Raw genomic sequence first — 22,144 nt, 5'->3', positions numbered from 1 at the left:
GCCAATTCCTGGCCCACCAGGAGTTGCTGATATTCCTTCAACAGGGAAAAACGTGTTTGGGGAATCGTGAGAGGCATTCTGGAGTCCTACCCTCATACACCAAGGTCTCTCGGTCCCTCAACACTCCCCACCATTCACAGTGTGTCTCCAGCCCTCGTATGCCAAGGTCCCTCAATCCCTCAACACTCTAAATCATTCACAGTGTGTGTCCTACCCTTGTACACCAATGTCCCTCGGTCCCTCAATACACCCCACCATTCACAGTGTGTCTCCAGCCCTCGTATGCCAAGGTCCCTCAATCCCTCAACACTCTAAATCATTCACAGTGTGTGTCCTACCCTTGTACACCAATGTCCCTCGGTCCCTCGATACACCCCACCATTCACAGTGCGTGTCCTACCCTTATACACTGATGTCCCTCGATCCCTCAACGCTCACCATCATGGGTGTATCATATCCTCTTGCACCGAGGTCCCTCGATCCTTCAACACTACACATCATTCACAGTGTGTCCTACCTTTATATACCGAGATCCATCAGTTCCTCGACACTCCCCACCATTCGCAGTGTGTGTTCTACCCTCATACACCGAGGTCCCTCGACACTCCCCATCGTGGGTGTATCATACCCTCGTACACCGAGTGCTCTCTGTCCCTCGACACTCACCATCATTCAAGGTGTATTATACCCTTGTTAACCGTTGTCCCTCGATTCCTCAGCACTTCACAGCATTCATAGTGTGTGTCCCACCCTTATACACCAAGGTCCCTCAGGCCCTCGACAATCCCCATCATACACATTGTGTGTCCTACCCTCGTACATCAAGGCCTCTCAGTCCATAGACACACACCATCATTCATAGTGTAATCTACCTTCGTACACCAAGGTCTCTCAGTCCCTCGACACTCCCTACCATTCACGGTGTGTGTCCTCCCCTCATACATCACAGTCCTTCAGCCCTCGGCATTCCCCATCACCTACCTTTGTACACTGAGGTCTCTCAGTCCCTCGACACTCCCTACCATTCACGGTGTGTCTCCGACCCTTGTACACCAAGGTCCTTCAATCCCTCAACACTCCCTATCATTCACAGTGTGTGTCCTACCCTTGTACACCGTTTTCCCTCAGTCCCTCAACACTCCCTATCATTCACAGTATGTGTTCTACCCTTGTACACCGTTTTCCCTCAGTCCCTCAACACTCCCTATCATTCACAGTATGTGTCCTACCCTTGTACACCATTTTCCCTCAGTCCCTCAACACTCCCTATCATTCACAGTATGTGTCCTACCCTTGAACACCGAGGTCCCTCAGCCTCTCAACACTCCCCACCGTTCACAGAGTGTTCTACCTTCATACACTGAGGTCCCTCTGTCTCTCACCACTCCTCACCATTTAGTCTGTATCCTACGCTTGTACACCTCGGTCCCTCTGTCCCTCGACACTCCCCACGTTCATGACGTTTGTCCTACGCTTGTACACCTCGGTCCCTCTGACCCTCGACATTCCCCACGTTCATGACGTTTGTCCTACGCTTGTACACCTCGGTCCCTCTGACCCTCGACACTCCCCACATTCATGACGTTTGTCCTACGCTTGTACACCTCGGTCCCTCTGTCCCTCGACACTCCCCACGTTCATGACGTTTGTCCTACGCTTGTACACCTCGGTCCCTCTGACCCTCGACATTCCCCACGTTCATGACGTTTGTCCTACGCTTGTACACCTCGGTCCCTCTGTCCCTCGACACTCCCCACGTTCATGACGTTTGTCCTACGCTTGTACACCTCGGTCCCTCTGTCCCTCGACACTCCCCACGTTCATGACGTTTGTCCTACGCTTGTACACCTCGGTCCCTCTGTCCCTCGACACTCCCCACGTTCATGACGTTTGTCCTACGCTTGTACACCTCGGTCCCTCTGTCCCTCGACACTCCCCACGTTCATGACGTTTGCCCTACGCTTGTACACCTCGGTCCCTCTGTCCCTCGACACTCCCCACGTTCATGACGTTTGTCCTACGCTTGTACACCTCGGTCCCTCTGTCCCTCGACACTCCCCACGTTCATGACGTTTGTCCTACGCTTGTACACCTCGGTCCCTCTGTCCCTCGACACTCCCCACGTTCATGACGTTTGTCCTACGCTTGTACACCTCGGTCCCTCTGTCCCTCGACACTCCCCACGTTCATGACGTTTGTCCTACGCTTGTACACCTCGGTCCCTCTGTCCCTCGACACTCCCCACGTTCATGACGTTTGTCCTACGCTTGTACACCTCGGTCCCTCTGTCCCTCGACACTCCCCACGTTCATGACGTTTGTCCTACGCTTGTACACCTCGGTCCCTCTGTCCCTCGACACTCCCCACGTTCATGACGTTTGTCCTACGCTTGGACATCACGGTCTCTCTGTTCTGCACTGCTGTTCTCCTCCTAGGGTCCTTGTTTCCCTGACACCCCTCCGCTCACTGGAGGTTGCCGAAGGGACGGACGACAGGCTGTGTGGTGGCCTGTTCCTTTAAGGAGACCTTTAAATAGGACCAGGCCGACTCTGTGTGGGAGCAACAGGTGCGGGAGATCCAGTCTTGGAATCGCATGTCCCGGGAGGGTCTCAAGCTGCCAAAAACAGAGCGAGGAGCCTTCAAACAGCCGTGCAGACAGACCAGTGGGCCGAAGAGCAAGAGAGACAGAGAGTGCTATAGGAGGGTTCAGTGTCTTTGGAACGAGGGGTTGAGTGTGGGGGAGAGAGAGAGAAAGAGTGAGTGTGGGAGAAAGTAGGGGCAGAGGGAGAGAGGGGAGAGAGAGAGGGGGGGAGAGAGAGAGGGGGGAGAGAGAGAGAGAGAAAGGGGCCTGACAAAATTTCAGTGATCAGAGAAAGAAGCAGGGGATTTAGTTGCCAGAGAAAGCAGAGAAAGGTTTTTGTCAGAACAGAAATAAATATAGAGAGATATACATACATAGAGTGAGAGAGGGAGAGGTGACGACAGGGAGGGAGAGTGAGAGAGGCCTAGGTAGGCTTCAGAGAGAGAGAGAGAGAGAGAGAGAGAGAGAGAGAGAGAGAGAGAGAGAGAGAGAGAGAGAGAGAGAGTGTGAGGCAGAGAGGGTAACAGTGAGACCAAACGAGAGACAGATAGCAAAGGAGTGAGAAGGAAATTCTTGGTGCTCTGTGCTCAGACTCTCTGAGATATCCGCAGATACCTCCAGGGCCATGTGGTCGAACTTCCTGGCGGGAACGGAGGATGCAGAGAGCCGAGGCTTGCCTCGGCGGAGGAGGGGTGGGAAGTCTTTGGGGAACCGTGGGCGGGAGAGCGCCCTGCGTCTGAGTCTGGCGATGGGTCTGGTGGCCTTGCTGCTGATGGCCACGGCTGCAGGGACAGATCACTGGGCTGAACTGAGGTACTCTGCCCCAGACAGCAACCAGACCTGCAGTACTGTCCGGCTGGGGCTATGGAGGCAGTGTCAGACAGAAACCAGCATCTCGCAGGCTGCAACGGCAGACAGGCAGTGCCCGGAGACGGAGACACCGGCGGGTGAGTCTCATCACTGGGCACATCTTCACCATGTCCGTTGAGTGAATTTGTACTTCTCTGAAACGGGGTAATGGGCGAGAGAGTCCATCTGAAACGGGGTAATGGGTGTGAGAGTCCATCCGTAATGGGGTAATGGGTGAGAGAATCCCTCTGTAATGGGGTAATGGGCGAGAGTCCCTCTGTAATGGGGTAATGGGTGTGAGAGTCCATCCGTAATGGGGTAATGTGCGAGAGAGTCCCTCTGTAATGGGGTAATGGGTGAGAGAGCCCCTCTGTAATGGGGTAATGGGTGAGAGAATCCCTCTGTAATGGGGTAATGGGCGAGAGAGTCCCTCTGTAATGGGGTAATGGGTGTGAGAGTCCATCCGTAATGGGGTAATGGGTGAGAGAGTCCCTCTGTAATGGGGTAATGGGCGAGAGAGTCCCTCTGTAATGGGGTAATGGGTGTGAGAGTCCATCCGTAATGGGGTAATGGGTGAGAGAGTCCCTCTGTAACGGGGTAATGGGCGAGAGAGTCCCTCTGTAATGGGGTAATGGGTGAGAGAGTCCCTCTGTAATGGGGTAATGGCTGAGAGAGTCCCTCTGTAATGGGGTAATGGGCGAGAGAGTCCCTCTGTAATGGGGTAACGGCCGAGAGAGTCCCTCTGTAACAGGGTAATGGCTAAGAGAGTCCCTCTGTAATGCGGTAATGGGCGAGAGAGTCCCTCTGTAATGGGGTAATGTGTGAGAGAGTCTCTCTGTAATGGGGTAATGGGCGAGAGAGTCCCTCTGTAATGGGGTAATGTGTGAGAGAGTCTCTCTGTAATGGGGTAATGTGTGAGAGAGTCCCTCTGTAATGGGGTAATGGGTGAGAGAGTCCCTCTGTAATGGGGTAATATGTGAGAGAGTCCCTCTGTAATGGGGTAATGGGTGAGAGAGTCCCTCTGTAATGGGGTAATGGGCGAGAGAGTCCCTCTGTAATGGGGTAATGGCTGAGAGAGTCCCTCTGTAATGGGGTAATGGGTGAGAGAGTCTCTCTGTAATGGGGTAATGTGTGAGAGAGTCTCTGTAATGGGGTAATGTGTGAGAGAGTCCCTCTGTAATGGGGTAATGGGTGAGAGAGTCCCTCTGTAATGGGGTAATATGTGAGAGAGTCCCTCTGTAATGGGGTAATGGGTGAGAGAGTCCCTCTGTAATGGGGTAATGGGCGAGAGAGTCCCTCTGTAATGGGGTAATGGGCGAGAGAGTCCCGCTGTAATGGGGTAATGGGTGAGAGAGTCCCTCTGTAATGGGGTAATGGCTGAGAGAGTCCCTCTGTAATGGGGTAATGGGTGAGAGAGTCCCTCTGTAATGGGGTAACGGCCGAGAGAGTCCCTCTGTAACAGGGTAATGGCTGAGAGAGTCCCTCTGTAATGCGGTAATGGGCGAGAGAGTCCCTCTGTAACGGGGTAATGGGTGAGAGAGTCCATCTGTAATGGAGTAATGGGTGAGAGAATTCCTCTGTAACGGGTAATGGGCGAGAGAATCCCTCTGTAATGGGGTAATGGGTAGAGACCTCTCTCTGTAACAGGGGTAATGTGGGAGTCTCTATCAGCAATGGTGTAATAGGGTAGAAATCCCTCCATAACAAGTGTAATGGGGTAGAGACACCCACAAAAACAGGGGTGAAGCAGAAGAGACCCCTCTGTAAAGGGGGAGAGACTCACTGCCACAGGGGTAATGGGGGAGAGAGTCCCTTAGTAAGGAGGTAAATGGGTAGAGTCAACTCTGTAACTAGATAACAATAATAATAATAATAATAATAATAATTATTATTATTATTATTATTATTATTATTATTATTATCTAATAATTATGGAGAAGGATAGGACTGGACCAAGGGTTGAGATTTTTGATTGGAGAAAGGCTAACTTTGAGGAGATGCGAAGGGACTTAGAAGGAGTGGATTGGGACAATTTGTTTTATGGGAAAGATGTAATAGAGAAATGGAGGTCATTTGAAGGTGAAATTTTGAGGGTACAGAATCTTTCTGTTCCTATTAGGTTGAAAGGAAAGGTTAAAAGTTTGAGAGAGCCGTGGTTTTCAAGGGATATTGGAAAGTTGGTTAGTAAAAAGAGAGATATCTACAATAAATATAGGCAGCATGGAGTAAATGAGGTGCTCGAGGAATGTAAAGAATGTAAGAAGAATCTGAAGAAAGAAATTAGAAAAGCTAAAAGAAGATACGAGGTTGCTTTGGCAAGTAAGGTGAAAATAAATAATTCCTGCAGTTATATTAATAGCAAAAGGATAGTGAGGGATAAAATTGGTCCCTTAGAGAATCAGAGTGGACAGCTATATGTGGAGCCCAAAGAGATGGGGGAGATTTTGAACAATTTATTTTCTTCGGTATTCACTAAGGAGAAGGATATTGAATTGTGTAAGGTAAGGGAAACAAGTAGGGAAGTTATGGAAACTATGAAGATCAAAGAGGAAGAAGTACTGGCACTTTTAAGGAATATATAAGTGGATAAATCTCCAGACAGGATATTCCCTAGGACCTTGAGGGAAGTTAGTGTAGAAATAGCAGGGGCTCTGACAGAAATATTTCAAATGTCATTAGAAACGGGGATGGTGCCAGAGGATTGGCATATTGTTCATGTTATTCCATTGTTTAAAAAGGGTTCTAAGAGTAAACCTAGCAATTATAGCCTGTAAGTTTGATGACAGTGCTGGGTAAGTTAATGGAAAGTATTCTTAGAGATGGTATATATAATTATCTGGATAGGCGGGGTCTGATTAGGAACAGTCAAACTGGATTTGTGTGTGGAAGGTCATGTTTGACAAATCTTATTGAATTTTTTGAAGAGGTTACGAGGAAAGTTGATGAGGGTAAAGCAGTGGATGTTGTCTATATGGACTTCAGTAAGGCCTTTGACAAGGTTCCACACGGAAGGTTAGTTAGGAAGGTTCAATCGTTAGGTATTAATATTGAAGCAGTAAAATGGATTCAACAGTGGCTGGATGGGAGATGCCAGAGAATAGTGGTGGATAACTGTTTGTCAGGTTGGAGGCCGGTGACTAGTGGTGTGCCTCAGGGATCTGTACTGGGTCCAATGTTGTTTGTCATATACATTAATGATCTGGATGATGGGGTGGTAAATTGGATTAGTAAGTATGCAGATGATACTAAGATAGGTGGCGTTGTGGATAATGAAGTAGGTTTTCAAAGTTTGCAGAGAGATCTAGGCCAGTTAGAAGAGTGGGCTGAACGATGGCAGATGGAGTTTAATGCTGATAAGTGTGAGGTGCTGCATTTTGGTAGGAATAATCCAAATAGGACATACATGGTAAATGGTAGGGCATTGAAGAATGCAGTAGAACAGAGTGATCTAGGAATAATGGTGCATAGTTCCCTGAAGGTGGAATCTCATGTGGATAGGGTGGTGAAGAAAGCTTTTGGTATGTTGGCCTTTATAAATCAGAGCATTGAGTATAGGAGTTGGGATGTAATGTTAAAATTGTACAAGGCATTGGTAAGGCCGAATTTGGAGTATTATGTACAGTTCTGGTCACCGAATTATAGGAAAGATATCAACAAAATAGAGAGAGTACAGAGAAGATTTACTAGAATGTTACCTGGGTTTCAGCACCTAAGTTACAGGGAAAGATTGAGCAAGTTAGGTCTTTATTCTTTGGAGAGTAGAGGGTTGAGGGGGGACTTGATAGAGGTTTTTAAAATTATGATGGGGATAGATGGAGTTGACGTGGGTAGGCTTTTTTCATTGAGAGTAGGGGAGATTCAAACAAGAGGACATGAGTTGATACTTAGGGGGCAAAAGTTTAAGGGTAATACGAAGGGGAATTTCTTTACTCAGAGAGTGGTAGCTGTGTGGAACGAGCTTCCTGTAGAAGTGGTAGAGGCAGGTTCGGTATTGTCATTTAAAATAAAATTGGATAGGTATATGGACAGGAAAGGAATGGAGGGTTATGGGCTGAGTGCGGGTCGGTGGGATTAGGTGAGAGTAAGCGTTTGGCATGGACTAGAAGGGCCGAGATGGCCTGTTTCCATGCTGTAATTGTTATATAGTAACAGGGTTAATGCAGAGATAAGCTCTCTGTAACAGAAATAATGGGGGAGAGACTCTCTATAACAGGGGTAATAGGGAGATAATCCCTCTGTAACAGGGGTAATGGGGCTAGCCTCCCTTTGTAACAGGGGTAATGGGGGTAGCCTCCCTTTGTAACAGAGGTAATAGGGAGATAATCCCTCTGTAACAGGGGTAATGGGGCTAGCCTCCCTTTGTAACAGGGGTAATGGGGGTAGCCTCCCTCTGTAACAGGGCTACATGGGTAGGGACCATGCGGTAACAGGAGAAATGAGAGAGAGACTACGTCTGTAATGCGGTAATGGGGTAGAGACTATCTATGACAGGGATAATGGGGGAGAGACTTCCTCTGTAACAGGTTAATGGAGGAGAGAGCTTCTGTAACCAAGGGAATGGGAGGGAGACCCTCTGTATCAGGGTTAACGGGTTAGAGACACTCTGTAATGGCGTAGAGAATCCCTCTATAACAGGGATATTGGGGAAGAGGCTCCCTCTTTAACGGGGATACTAGGGGAGAGATTTCTCTGTAACAGGGATAATGGGGAAGAGACTCCCTCAATAATAGGATATGGATTAGGCCCCTCTGTAATAAGAGCAATGGAAGAAGAGCCCTTCTGTAACAGGGGAAATGGGGGAGAGTGTAATGGGGTAATGGGGTAGAGATCCCTCTAGCAAGTGTAATGGGGTAGAGATTCCCTCTGTAACAGGTGTAATGGGGAGAGTCCCGATGTAACAGGGGCATTGGGGGAGAGTGCCCCTCTGTAACAGGGATACTGGGGGGAGAGACCTTCTGTAACAGGGGAAATTGGAGAGGGACTACATCTGTAATGGTGTAAACACGAGGAAATCTGCAGATGCTGGAAATTCAAACACACACAAAATGCTGGTGGAACACAGCAGGCCAGGCAGCATCTATAAGGAGAAGCACTGTCGATGTTTCGGGCCAAGACCCTTCGTCAGGACTAACTGAAAGGAAAGATAGTAAGAGATTTGAAAGTAGTGGGGGTCACCCTGTCTCTTGCAAAAATACTATCCCCTTCTCACAATTCCTCAGTCTCCACCGCATCTGCTCTCAGGATGAGGCTTTTCATTCCCGGACGAAGGAGATATCTTCTTTTTTTAAACAAAGGGGCTTCCCTTCTTCCACCATCAATTCTGTTCTCAAACGCATCTCTCCCATTTCCCACACATCTGCCCTCACTCCATCCGTCCGCCACCCCACTCGGGATAGGGATCCCCTTGTCCTTACCTACCACCCCACCAGCCTCTGGGTCCAACATATAATTCTCTGTAACTTCCGCCACCTCCAACGGGATCCCACTACCAAGCACATCTTTCCCTCCCCCCCTCTTTCTGCTTTCCGCAGGGATCGCTCCCTACACGACTCCCTTGTCTGCTCATTCCCCCCATCCCTTCCCACCGATCTCCCTCCTGGCATTTATCCTCGTAAGCAGTACAAGTGCTACACCTGCCCTTACACTTCCTCCCTCACCACCATTCAGGGCCCCAGACAGTCCTTCCAGGTGAGGCAACACTTCACCTGTGAGTCGGCTGGTGTGGTATACTGCGTCCGGTGCTCCCGGTGTGGCCTTTTATATATTGGTGAGACCCGACGCAGACTGGGAGACCGTTTCGCTGAACACCTACGCTCGGTCTGCCAGAGAAAGCAGGATCTCCCAGTGGCCACACATTTTAATTCCACATCCCATTCCCATTCTGATATGTCTATCCATGGCCTCCTCTACTGTCAAAATGAATCCAAACTCAGGTTGGAGGAACAACACCTTATATACCGGCTGGGTAGCCTCCAACCTGATGGCATGAACATTGACTTCTCTAACTTCCGTTAATGCCTCTCCTCCCCTTCTTACCCCATCCCTGACATATTTAGTTGTTTGCCTGTTCTCCATCTCCCTCTGATGCTTCCCCCCCCCTCCCCCTTTCTTTCTCCCTAGGCCTCCCGTCCCATGATCCTTTCCCTTCTCCAGCTCTGTATCACTTTCGCCAATCACCTTTCCAGCTCTTAGCTTCATCCCACCCCCTCCGGTCTTCTCCTCTCGTTTCGCATTTCCCCCTCCCCCCACTACTTTCAAATCTCTTACTATCTTTCCTTTCAGTTAGTCCTGACGAAGGGTCTCAGCCCGAAACATTGACTGTGCTTCTTCCTATAGATGCTGCCTGGCCTGCTGTGTTCCACCAGCATTTTGTGTGTGTTATCTGTAATGGTGTAATGGGGTAGAAATTGCTCCATCACAAGTGTAATGTAGTAGAGACACCCACTGTAACAGGGGTATCTCTGTAAAGGGATAATGGGGAATTTGTAACAGGGGAATAACAACATAGAAAACCTACAGCACAATACAGGCCCTTCGGCCTACAAAGCTGTGCCGAACATGTCCTTACCTTAGAACTATCTAGGCTTACCCATAGCCCTCTATTTTTCTAAGCTACATGTACCTGCCCAGGACTCTCTTAAAAGACCATATTGTTTCCACCTCCACCACTGCCGCTGGCAGCCCATTCCATGCACTCACCACTCTCTGCGTAAAAAACTTACCCCTGACATCTCCTCTGTACCTTCTTCCAAGCACCTTAAACCTGTGCCCTCTAGCGCTAGTTATTTCAGCCCTAGGAAAAAGCCTCTGGCTATCCACACGATCAGTGTCTCTCATCATCTTGTACACCTCCATCAGGTCACCACTCATCCTCCATCACTCCAAGTTCACTTAACCTATTCTCATAAGGCATGCTCCCCAATCCAGGCAACATCCTTGTAAATCTCCTCTGCACTCTTTCTATGGTTTCCACGTCCTTCCAGTAGTGAGGCAACCAGAATTGAGCACAGTATTCCAAGTCTGACCAGGATCCTATATAGCTGCAACATTACCTCTCGGCTCTTAAACTCAGTCCCATGGTTGATGAAGGCCAATGCACCATTTGCATTCTTAACCACAGAGTCAACCTGCATAGCCGCTTTGAGTGTCCTATAGACTCGGACCCCAAGATCCCTCTGATTCTCTACACTGCCAAGAGTCTTACCATTAATACTATATTCTGCCATCATATTTGACCTACCAAAATGAACCACCTCACACTTAACTGGGTTGAACTCCATCCGCCACTTCTCAGCCCAGTTTTCCATCCTATCAATGTCCCGCTGTAACCTCTGACAGCCGTCCACACTATCCACAACACCTCCAATCTTTGTGTCAGCAGCAAATTTACTAACCCAACACTCTACTTCCTCATCCAGGTCATTTATAAAAATCATGAGAGTAGGGGTCCCAGAACAGATCCCTGAGCCACTCCACTGGTCACTGACCTCCATGCAGAATATGACCCATCTTCAACCACTCATTGCCTTCTGTGGGCAAGCCAGTTCTGGATCCACAAAGCAATGTCCCCTTGGATCCCATGCCTCCTTACTTTCTCAATAAGCCTTGCATGGGGTACCTTATCAAATGCCTTGCTGAAATCCATATATACTACATCTACTGCTCTACCTTCATCAACGTGTTTAGTCACATCCTCAAAAAATTCAGTCAGGCTTGTAAGGCACAACCTGCCTTTGACAAAGCCCTGCTGACTATTCCTAATCATATTATGCCTCTCCAAATGTTCATACCTTCTCCATCAACTTACCAACCATTGAAGTAAGACTCATTGGTCTATAATTTCCTGGGCTATCTCAAATTCCTTTCTTGAATAAGGGAACAACATCCGCAACCCTCCAATCCTCCGGAACCTCTCCCATCCTTATTGATGATGCAAAGATCATCGCCAGAGGCTCAGCAATCTCCTCCCTCGCTTCCCCCAGAAGCCTGGGGTACACCCAGTCCAGACCTGGTGACTTATCCAACATGATGCTTTTGAAAAGCATCTTCTTCCTGTCAGTATCTCCAGTTGAACTTTTTGTGTGTTTCTCCCTGGCTGTCAGTCTGTGTTTGTATTGCCATGTGCTCCTGCTCTGCTCCGGCCCCTGTATCACTGAGTACTCCGTCTCTCACCTGTTTCTCATTATTACCTGTATTGCTGCCACTTGTGACTCATTGTGCTCCACCTATCATCTGCCTCTCTGTTTACTGCTCGGTGTTTTCACCTGTTTGTTGCCAGATTGTGCCGGTGAGTCTTTTCAGCATTTGTATCTGTACTTTGTCCGTCTGAATATCGACTCTGCCTATTTTCCGATTCTGGTTTTTGGATTTCTCTGGATGTTTTGTTCTCTGCCTGAACTTTGATGCTGACTTTGTTTGCACCTGGGGATTTGTTACTCAATTAATACCACTGTGTGCACAGTACTGGGTCTGTGATTGGATCCCTGCTCCAGTGACCTGACACTTCCTTAATATCTACATGCTCAAGCTTTTCAGTCTGCCGCAAGTCATCCCTACAATTGCCAAGATTCTTTTCCATAGTGAATACTGAAGCAAAGTATTCATTAAGTACCTCTGCTATCTCCTTTGTTGTATACACACTTTTCCACTGTCACACTTGAGTGGTCCTATTCTCTTACATCTTATCCTCTTTCTCTTCACATACTTGTAGAATGCCTTGGGGTTTTCCATAATCTTGCTCACCAAGGCCTTCTCATGGCCCCTTCTGGCTCTCTTAATTTCATTCTTAAGCTCCTTCCTGCTAGCCTTATAATTTTCTAGATCTTTATCATTGCCTAGTTTTTTGAACCTTTTGTAAGCTCTTCTAATGAAAGGGGGGGAGACACCTTATGTAACGGGTAATGGATTAGAGACCCCTTTGTCATAGGGGTAATGTGAGAGAGACCCATCTGTAATGGGGTAATGGATTAGAGACCCCTCTGTGATAGGGATAATGTAGGAGAGACCCATCTGTAACAGGGGTAATGGGAGAGAGACTCCCCCTGTAACAGGGAAAATGGGGGGGAGACTCCCCCTGTAACAGGGAAAATGGGGGGGAGACTCCCCCTGTAACAGGGAAAATGGGGGAGAGACTCCCCCTGTAACAGGGATAATGGGAGAGAGACTCCCCCTGTAACAGGGATAATGGGAGAGAGACTCCCTCTGTAACAGGGATAATGGGGGAGAGACCTCCTGCAACAGGGGGAATGGGAGAGAGGCTCCCTCTGAAACACGCATAATGGGTTAGAGACTCCCCTGTAATGGGGTATTGGGTTAGAGACCCCTCTGAAACAAGTGTAATAGTAATGGTGGAGAGACTTCGTATGTAATAGGGGTAATGTGAAGATACTCCTTTGTAACAAGGGGAATGGGGTAGACTCCATCTGTAATGGGATAATGGAGTAGAGACCCCTTTGTAACAGAGTTAATAGAGGAGAGACTGCAACAGGGGTAATGGAGAAAGAGAGACTCTGTAACAGGGCTTAAGGGGGAGACTCCCTCTGTAACAGGGGTAGTGGGGGAGAGACTCTGTAACAGGGATAGTGGGGGAGAGACTCCCTCTGTAACAGGGATAGTGGGGGAGAGACTCCCAATGTAACGGGGGAATTGAACCGAGTTGAATTGACTTTATGTCTTACATCCTTTACATACATGAGGAGTAAAAATCTTTACATTATGACTCCATCTGAATGTGCAATCATAGTCATTTATAATAATTTATAATAAATAGTACAGTCAATGTAATATAGAGTCCACTCAAGTCAGTGTCAGTTCATCAGTCCGACGGCCTGGTGGAAGAAGCTGTCCCAGAGCCTGTTGGGCCTGGCTTTTATGCTGCAGTACCAGTTCCCGGATGGTAACAGCTAGAATAGTTTGAGGTTGGGATGGCTCGGGTCCACAATGATCCCACTGGCCCTTTTTGCACACTTGTCCTTGTAAATGTCCTGAATTGTGGGAAGTTCACAACTACAAATGCGCTGGGCTGTCTGCACCACTCTCTGCAGAGTATTGCGATTAAGGGAGGTACAGTTCCCATACCAGGCAGGAATCAGGTTTATTATCACCAGCATGTGATGTGAAATTTGTTAACTTAGCAGCAGCAGTTCAATGCAATACATAATGTGCAAAAACAGAAATATTGTACATTTTAAAAAAGGAATCAGATGGCAGCAAGGAAGAAGCTGTTCCTGAATCGCTGAGTGTGTGCCTTCAGGCTTCTGTATCTCCTACCTGATGGTAACAGTGATGAAAGGGCCTGCCCTGGGTGCTGGAGGTCCTTAATAATGGACGCTGTCTTTCTGAGACACCGCTCCTTGAAGATGTCCTGGGCACTTTGTAGGCTAGTACCCAAGATGCAGCTGACTAAATTTACAACCCTCTGCAGTTTCTTTCGGTCCTGTGCAGTAGCCCCTCCATACCAGACAGTGATGCAGTCTGTCAGAATGCTCTCCACGGTACAAATATAGATGTTTTTGAGTGTAATTGCTGACATGCCAAATCTCTTCAAACTCCTAATAAAGTATAGCTGCTGTCTTGCCTTCTTTATAATTACATCAATATGTTGGGACCAGGTTAGATCCTCAGAGATCTTGACACCCAGGAACTTGAAGCTGCTCACTCTCTCCACTTCTGATCCCTCTATAAGGATGGGTATGTGTTCCTTCGTCTACCCTTCCTGAAGTCCACAATCAGCTCTTTCGTCTTACTGACGTTGAGTGCCAGGTTGTTGCTGCAGCACCATTCTACTAGTTGGCATATCTCACTCCTGTACGCCCCCTCATCACCACCTCAGATTCTACCAACAGTGGTTGTATTGTCAGAAAATTTATGGATGGTGTTTGAGCTATGCCTAGCCACACAGTCATGTGAATATATATAGAGAGTAGAGCAGTGGGCTAAGCACACACCCCTGAGGTGCGCCAGTGTTGATCGTCAGCAAGGAGGATATGGTATCACCAATCCGCACAGACTGTGGTCTTCCGGTTAGGAAGTCGAGGATCCAATTGCAGAAGGAGGTACAGAGGCCCAGGTTCTGCAACTTCCCAATTCGGATTGTGGGAATGATGGTATTAAATGCTGAGCTATAGTCGATGAACAGCATCAGGCTTACATAGGTGCTTCTGTTGCCTAGGTGATCTAAAGCCGTGTGGAGAGCCACTGAGATTGCATCTGCCGTTGACCTATTGTGGCGACAGGCAAATTGCAGTGGGTCCAGGTCCTTGCTGAGGCAGGAGTTCAGTCTAGTTATGACCAACCTCTCAAAGCATTTCATCACTGTAGACGTGAGTGCTACCGGGCGATAGTCATTAAGGCAGATCACATTATTCTTCTTAGGCACTGGTATAATTGTTGCCTTTTTGAAGCAAGTGGGAACCTGCCTCAGTGAGAAGTTGAAAATGTCCTTGAATACTCCCGCTAGTTGGTTGGCACAGGTTTTCAGAGCCTTACCAGGTACTTTATCGGGATCTTCTGCCTTGTGAGGGTTCACTCTCTTTAAAGACAGCCTAACATCGGCCTCTGAGACAGAGATCACAGAGTCACCAGGTGCAGCAGGGATCTTCACAGCTGTAGATGTATTCTCCCTTTCAAAGCGTGCATGGAAAGTGTTGAGTTCATCTGGTAGTGAAGCATCACTGCCATTCATGCTATTGGGTTTCGCTTTGTAGGAAGTAATGTATTGCAGACCCTGCCAGAGTTGTCGTGCATCTGATGTCGCCCCCAACCTCATTCAACATTGTCTCTTTCCCCTTGAAATAGCCCTCTGCAAATCATACCTGGTTTTCTGGTACAGACCTGGGTTGCCGGACTTAAATGCCACAGATCTAGCCTTCAGCAGACAACGTACCTCCTGGTTCATCCACGGCTTTTGGTTTGTGAATGTACAGTAAGTCTTTGTAGGCACACACTCATCCACACGGGTTTTAATGAAGTCGGTAACAACTGCAGCATACTCATCCAGGTTCGAAGATGAATCCCTGAATACAGTCCAGTCCACCGATTCAAAGCAGTCCTGTAGGTGTTCCTGTGCTTCCCTTGTCCAAACCGTCTTGGTCCTCACTGCTGGTGCTGCAGTCTTCAGTCTCTGCCTGTACTCCGGGAGTAGAAGTACAGCCGGGAGATCAGACTGCCCGAAGTGAGGGTGAGGAATAGCACGGTAGGCACTTTTAATGGTGGTGTAGCAATGGTCCAGTGTGTTGTTTCCTCTGGTGATCTGTGGCAAGTGATCTGTTGATGGTAATTAGTGATATTTTCAGACTGGCCTGGTTAAAATCTCCCAAAACGATGGTGAAGGCTTCAGGGTGCACTGTTTCGTGCATGTTTGTCTCATTGCTCAGATCATCTAAAGCCTGATTGAGGTGGAATGTAAACTGCTACCAGAATGATCCCAGAGAACTCCCATAGTAGGTAAAAAGGTCGGCACTTTACTGCTAGATATTCCAGGTCTGGTAAGCAGAATTGGGACAGGACTGATATATTTGTGCACCAAGAAGAGTTGATCATCAGGCATACTCTGCTTTTGAGAGAGACTATGGATCAATCCTGACGGTGTATAGTAAAATCGTCACGCTGCATCCGATACGGAAGGGGTTAACCAGGATTCGGTGAAATAAAGGACACACGCGGTCCTAATATCCCTCTGATTTCAGCATCCTAGCTCTGAGATCAGCGATTTTATTCACCAGCAAAATAGTCGGTATAGGGAGTTTAAAATCCCGTTTTCTTAAACGCACTTGTAACGCAAATCTACACCCGCGCTTCCCTGGAGGTGTCCTCCGTGAGCACTTCCGACCACAATCGGTGTCGTTTCTATCGGTTTTAAGCGTTCGTTTAAACGCATTGAGACCTCTTTATTGATGCTGCCAGTCAGGATGCTCTCAATTGTGCCCCTGCAGAAGGTTCTTAGGATTTGGGGGCCCATACCAAACTTCCTCAACCGTCTGAGGTGAAAGAGGCGCTGTTGTGCCTTTTTCGTCACACAGCTGGTGTGTACGGACCACATGAGGCCCTCGGTGATGTTTATGCTGAGGAATTTAAAGCTGTTTACCCTCTCAACCCCAGATCCATTGATGTCAATAGGGGTTAGCCCGTCTCCATTAATGTAATCCACAACCAGCCACTTTGTTTTTGCAACATTGAGGGAGAGGTTGTTTGCTTGACACCACTGTGTCAGAGAGATGACGTCTTCCCTGTGGGTCACCTCGTTATTGTTTGAGATAAGGCCAATCAATGTAGTGTCGTCGGCAAATTTAATTAGTAGATTGGAGCTGCGGGTGGTGATACAGTAATGGGTATACAGGGAGTAAAGGAGGGGACTCAGTACACAGCCCTGAGGGGCTCCTGTATTGAGAGTCAGAGGGTTTAAGGTCAGTGAGCCCACTTTTGCAACCTGCTGGTGATCGGACAAGTAATGGGGTAGAGACCACATGGTAACAGGAGAAAGGGGAGAGAGACTATCTTTGTAATGGGGGAGAGACTCCCTCTGTAACAGGGGTAATGGGGAGAGAGACTCCCTCTGTAACAGGGATAATGGGTGAGAGAGTCCCTCTGTAACAGGGGTAATGGGGGAGAGACTCCCTCTGTAACAGGGGTAATGGGGAGAGAGACTCCCTCTGTAACAGCTGTAATGGTGGAGAGAATCACTGTAACAGTTGTAATGGTGGAGAGAATCACTCTGTAACAGGGATAATGGGGGAGAGACTCCCTCTGTAACAGAGGTAATGGGGAGAGGGACTCCCTCTGTAACAGCTGTAATGGTGAAGAGACTCCCTCTGTAACAGCTGTAATGATGGAGAGACTCCCTCTGTAACAGCTGTAATGGTGGAGAGAATCACTCTGTAACAGCTGTAATGGTGGAGAGACTCCTCTGTAAAAGGGGTAATGGGGAGAGAGACTCCCTCTGTAACAGCTGTAATGGTGGAGAGACTCACTCTGTAACAGCTGTAATGGTGGAGAGACTCCCTCTGTAAAAGGGGTAATGGGGAGAGAGACTCCCTCTGTAACAGCTGTAATGGTGGAGAGAATCACTCTGTAAAAGGGGTAATCGGGAGAGAGACTCCCTCTGTAACAGCTGTAATGGTGGAGAGAGACTCCCTCTGTAACAGCTGTAATGGTGGAGAGAGACTCCCTCTGTAACAGCTGTAATGGTGGAGAGAATCACTCTGTAACAGGGATACCGGGGAGAGAGACTCCCTCTGTAACAGGGGTAATGGGGAAAGAGACTCCCTCTGTAACAGCTGTAATGGTGGAGAGAATCACTCTGTAACAGGGGTAATGGGGAGAGAGACTCCCTCTGTAACAGCTGTAATGGTGGAGAGAATCACTCTGTAACAGCTGTAATGGTGGAGAGAATCACTGTAACAGGGGTAATGGGGAGAGAGACTCCCTCTGTAACAGCTGTAATGGTGGAGAGAATCACTCTGTAACAGGGGTAATGGGGAGAGAGACTCCCTCTGTAACAGCTGTAATGGGGAGAGAATCACTCTGTAACAGGGATACTGGGGTAGACACCACGTGGTAACAGGAGAAATGAGAGAGACTATCTAACAGGTGTAATGGGTTAGAGACTCTCTGTAATAGAGTAGAGAATCACTCTGTAACAGGGGTAATAGGGGTAGACTCCTCCTGTAACTCGGATCAAGTTCTCAGTATTCTGAAGAGGGAGGGTGAGCAGCCGGATGTCGTGGACCATTGACGTGGGTAGGAAGAGTGAGGAGGTTCTGAAAGGTGAGTTTAAGGAGTTAGGCACCAAGTTAAAGGACAGGTCCTCCAGGGTAGCAATCTCAGGATTGCTACCAGTGCCACATGCAGGTGGGTTTAGAAATAGCAAGATAGTGCAGATCAATACGTGGCTGAAGACATGGTGCAGGAGGGAGGGCTTCAGATTTATAGATCATGGGGCAGTTTTCCAGGGAAGGCGGGATGGTTTACATCTAAACTGGAGGCGGACAAATATTCTTGCAGGTAGGTTTGCTAGAGAGACTCCAGTGGATTTAAACTAGATACAAGGGGGGAGGGGAACCAGAGTGTAGGAACAGATGTATGGGAGAAGGAAAAAAAAGAAGATAGTAAAGTTGTTAGTGATAAACAGAGAGTAAGAAGTGGACAATTTCTTAAATGCATTTATTTTAATGCTAGAAGCATTGTAAGAAAGGTGGATGAGCTAAGAGCATGGATTGATACCTGGAAATATGATGTTGGAACTATTACTGAAACATGGTTGCAGGAAGGGTGTGATTGGCAACTAAATATTCTCGGATTTCGTTGCTTCAGGTGTGATAGAATCGGAGGGACAAGAGGGGAAGGTGTTGCGTTGCTTGTCAGAGAAAATGTTACAGCGGTGCTCTGGCAGGATAGATTAGAGAGCTCGTCTAGGGAGACTATTTGGGTGGAATTGAGGAATGGGAAAGGTGTAGTAACACTTATAGGGGCATATTATAGACCACCTAATGGGGAGTGAGAATTGGAGGAGCAAACTTGTAAGGAGATAGCAGATATTTGTAGTAAGCACAGGGTTGTGATTGTGGGAGATTTTAATTTTCCACACAAAGACTGGGAAGCCCATTCTGTAAAAGGGCTGGATGGTTTGGAGTTTGTAAAATGTGTGCAGGATAGTTTTTTGCAGCAATACATAGAGGTACCAACTCGAGAAGGGGCAGTATTGGATCTCCAGTTAGGGAATGAGATAGGTCAGGTGACGGAGGTATGTGTTGGGGAGCACTTCGGGTCCAGTGATCACAATACCATTAGTTTCAATATAATTATGGAGAAGGATAGGACTGGACCCAGGATTGAGATTTTTGATTGGAGAAAGGCTAACTTTGAGGAGATGCGAAAGGATTTAGAAGGAGTGGATTGGGACAATTTGTTTTCTGGGAAGGATGTAATAGAGAAATGGAGGTCATTTAAAGGTGAAATTTTGAGGGTACAGAATCTTTATGTTCCTGTTAGGTTGAAAGGAAAGGTTAAAAGTTTGAGAGAGCCGTGGTTTTCAAGGGATATTGGAAAGTTGGTTAGGCAAAAGAGAGATATCTACAATAAATATAGGCAGCATGGAGTAAATGAGGTGCTCGAGGAATATAAAGAATGTAACAAGAATCTTAAGAAAGAAATTAGAAAAGCTAAAAGAAGATACGAGGTTGCTTTGGCAAGTAAAGTGAAAATAAATCCAAAGGGTTTCTACAGTTATATTAATAGCAAAAGGATAGTGAGGGATAAAATTGGTCCCTTAGAGAATCAGAGTGGATAGCTATGTGTGGGGCCAAAAGAGATGGGGGAGATTTTGAACAATTTCTTTTCTTTGGTATTCACTAAGGTGAAGGATATTGAATTGTGTAAGGTAAGGGAAACAAGTAGGGAAGTTATGGAAACTATGATTAAAAAGGAAGAAGTACTGGTGCTTTTAAGGAATATATAAGTAGATAAATCTCCGGATCCTGACAGGATATTCCCTAGGACCTTGAGGGAAGTTAGTGTAGAAATAGCAGGGGCTCTGACAGAAATATTTCAAATGTCATTAGAAACGGGGATGGTGCCAGAGGATTGGCATATTGTTCATGTTATTCCATTGTTTAAAAAGGGTTCTAAGAGTAAACCTAGCAATTATAGCCTGTAAGTTTGATGACAGTGCTGGTAAGTTAATGGAAAGTATTCTTAGAGATGGTATATATAATTATCTGGATAGACGGGGTCTGATTAGGAACAGTCAACATGGATTTGTGCGTGCAAGGTCATGTTTGGCAAATCTTATTGAATTTTTTGAAGAGGTTATTAGGAAAGTTGACGAGGGTAAAGCAGTGGATGTTGTCTATATGGACTTCAGTAAGGCCTTTGACAAAGTTCCACACAGAAGGCTAGTTAGGAAGGTTCAATCATTAGGTTAATATTGAAGTAGTAAAATGGATTCAACAGTGGCTGGATGGGAGATGCCAGAGAGTAGTGGTGGATAACTGTTTGTCAGGTTGGAGGCCGGTGACTAGTGGTGTGCCTCAGGGATCTGTACTGGGTCCAATGTTGTTTGTCATCTGCGTTAATGATCTGGATGATGGGGTGGTAAATTGGATTAGTAAGTATGCAGATGATACTAAGATAGGTGGCATTGTGGATAATGAAGTGGGTTTTCAAAGCTTGCAGAGAGATTTAGGCCAGTTAGAAGAGTGGGCTGTACGATGGCAGATGGAGTTTAATGCTGATAAGTGTGAGGTGCTACATTTTGGTAGAAATAATCCAAATAGGACATACATGGTAAATGGTAGGGCATTGAAGAATGCAGTAGAACAGAGTGATCTAGGAATAATGGTGCATAGTTCCCTGAAGGTGGAATCTCATGTGGATAGGGTGGTGAAGAAAGCTTTTGGTATGTTGGCCTTTATAAATCAGAGCATTGAGTATAGGAGTTGGGATGTAATGTTAAAATTGTACAAGGCATTGGTAAGGCCGAATTTGGAGTATTATGTACAGTTCTGGTCACTGAATTATAGGAAAGATATCAACAAAATAGAGAGAGTACAGAAAAGATTTATTAGAATGTTACCTGGGTTTCAGCACCTAAGTTACAGAGAAAGGTTGAACAATAAACATAAAGTACACTGCAGATGCTGTGGTCAAATCAACACATTACAAACAAGCTGGATGAACTCAGCAGGTCGGGCAGCATCCGTTGAAAAGAGCAGTCAAAGTTTCGGGCCTGTTCCCCCTCCCCCCACCTTCCTTATAGGGCCCCTGCCCCCTCCAGACCTGACGAAGGGTCTCGGCCCGAAACGTTTCAACAGATGCTGCCCGACCTGCTGAGTTCATCCAGCTTGTTTGTAAGGTTGAACAAGTTAGGTCTTTATTCTTTGGAGCATAGAAGGTTGAGGGGGGACTTGATAGAGGTATTTAAAATTATGAGGGGGATAGATAGAGTTGACTTTGATAGGCTTTTTCCATTGAGAGTAGGGGAGATTCAAACAAGAGGACATGAGTTGATACTTAGGGGGCAAAAGTTTAAGGGTAACACAAGGGGGAACTTCTTTACTCAGAGAGTGGTAGCTGTGTGGAATGAGCTTCCAGTAGAAGTGGGGGAGGCAGATTCAGTATTGTCATTTAAAGTAAAATTGGATAGGTATATGGACAGGAAAGCAATGGAGAGTTATGGGCTGAGTGCAGGTCGGTGAGAGTAAGCGTTCAACACGGACTAGAAGGGTCGAGATGGCCTGTTTCCGTGCTGTAATTGTTATATGGTTATATGTAACAGAGGTAATGGGGTAGACACCACGTGGTAACAGGAGAAATGAGAGAGAGACTACCTCTGTAATGGGATAATGGGGTAGAGACTCCCTGTATAACAGGGATAATGGGGTAGGTACACCCTCTGTAACAGAGATCCTGGGGGAGAGATCATCTGTAACAAGGAGAATGGGAGAGAGGCTCCTTCTGTAATAGGTGTGATGGGTTGGAGACTCTCTAATGGAGTAATGGGGTAGAGAATCCCCTATAACAGGGGTAATGGTGGAGAGAATCACTCTGTAACAGGGGTAATGGTGGAGAGAATCACTCTCTAACGGGGTAATGGTGGAGAGAATTACTCTGTAACAGGGATACTGGGGTAGACACCACGTGGTAACAGGAGAAATGAGAGAGAGACTAACTCTGTAATAGGTGTAATGGGTTAGAGACTCTCTGTGTAATGGGGTAGAG

General features: G+C 47.1%; 1 protein-coding gene across 1 annotated transcript in view; it reads left to right on the top strand.

Moving 5' to 3' along the window:
• Window positions 1-2,576: 2,576 nt before the first annotated feature.
• The window catches only part of LOC140715606 (voltage-dependent calcium channel gamma-6 subunit-like), a 46,533-nt gene continuing 26,965 nt past the window's right edge, over window positions 2,577-22,144 (top strand). Inside the window, exon 1 of the mRNA XM_073027977.1 lies at window positions 2,577-3,528. Within this exon, the coding sequence (XP_072884078.1) occupies window positions 3,207-3,528 (322 nt within the window). The 5' untranslated portion in view covers window positions 2,577-3,206. The remainder of the gene's footprint in view (window positions 3,529-22,144) is intronic.

The sequence above is a fragment of the Hemitrygon akajei genome, chromosome 24 (genome assembly GCF_048418815.1).
Source record: "Hemitrygon akajei chromosome 24, sHemAka1.3, whole genome shotgun sequence".
Lineage (NCBI taxonomy): Eukaryota > Metazoa > Chordata > Chondrichthyes > Myliobatiformes > Dasyatidae > Hemitrygon > Hemitrygon akajei.
Note: the sequence above shows the minus strand (reverse complement) of the source record. Positions and strands in the feature narration are given on the sequence as shown.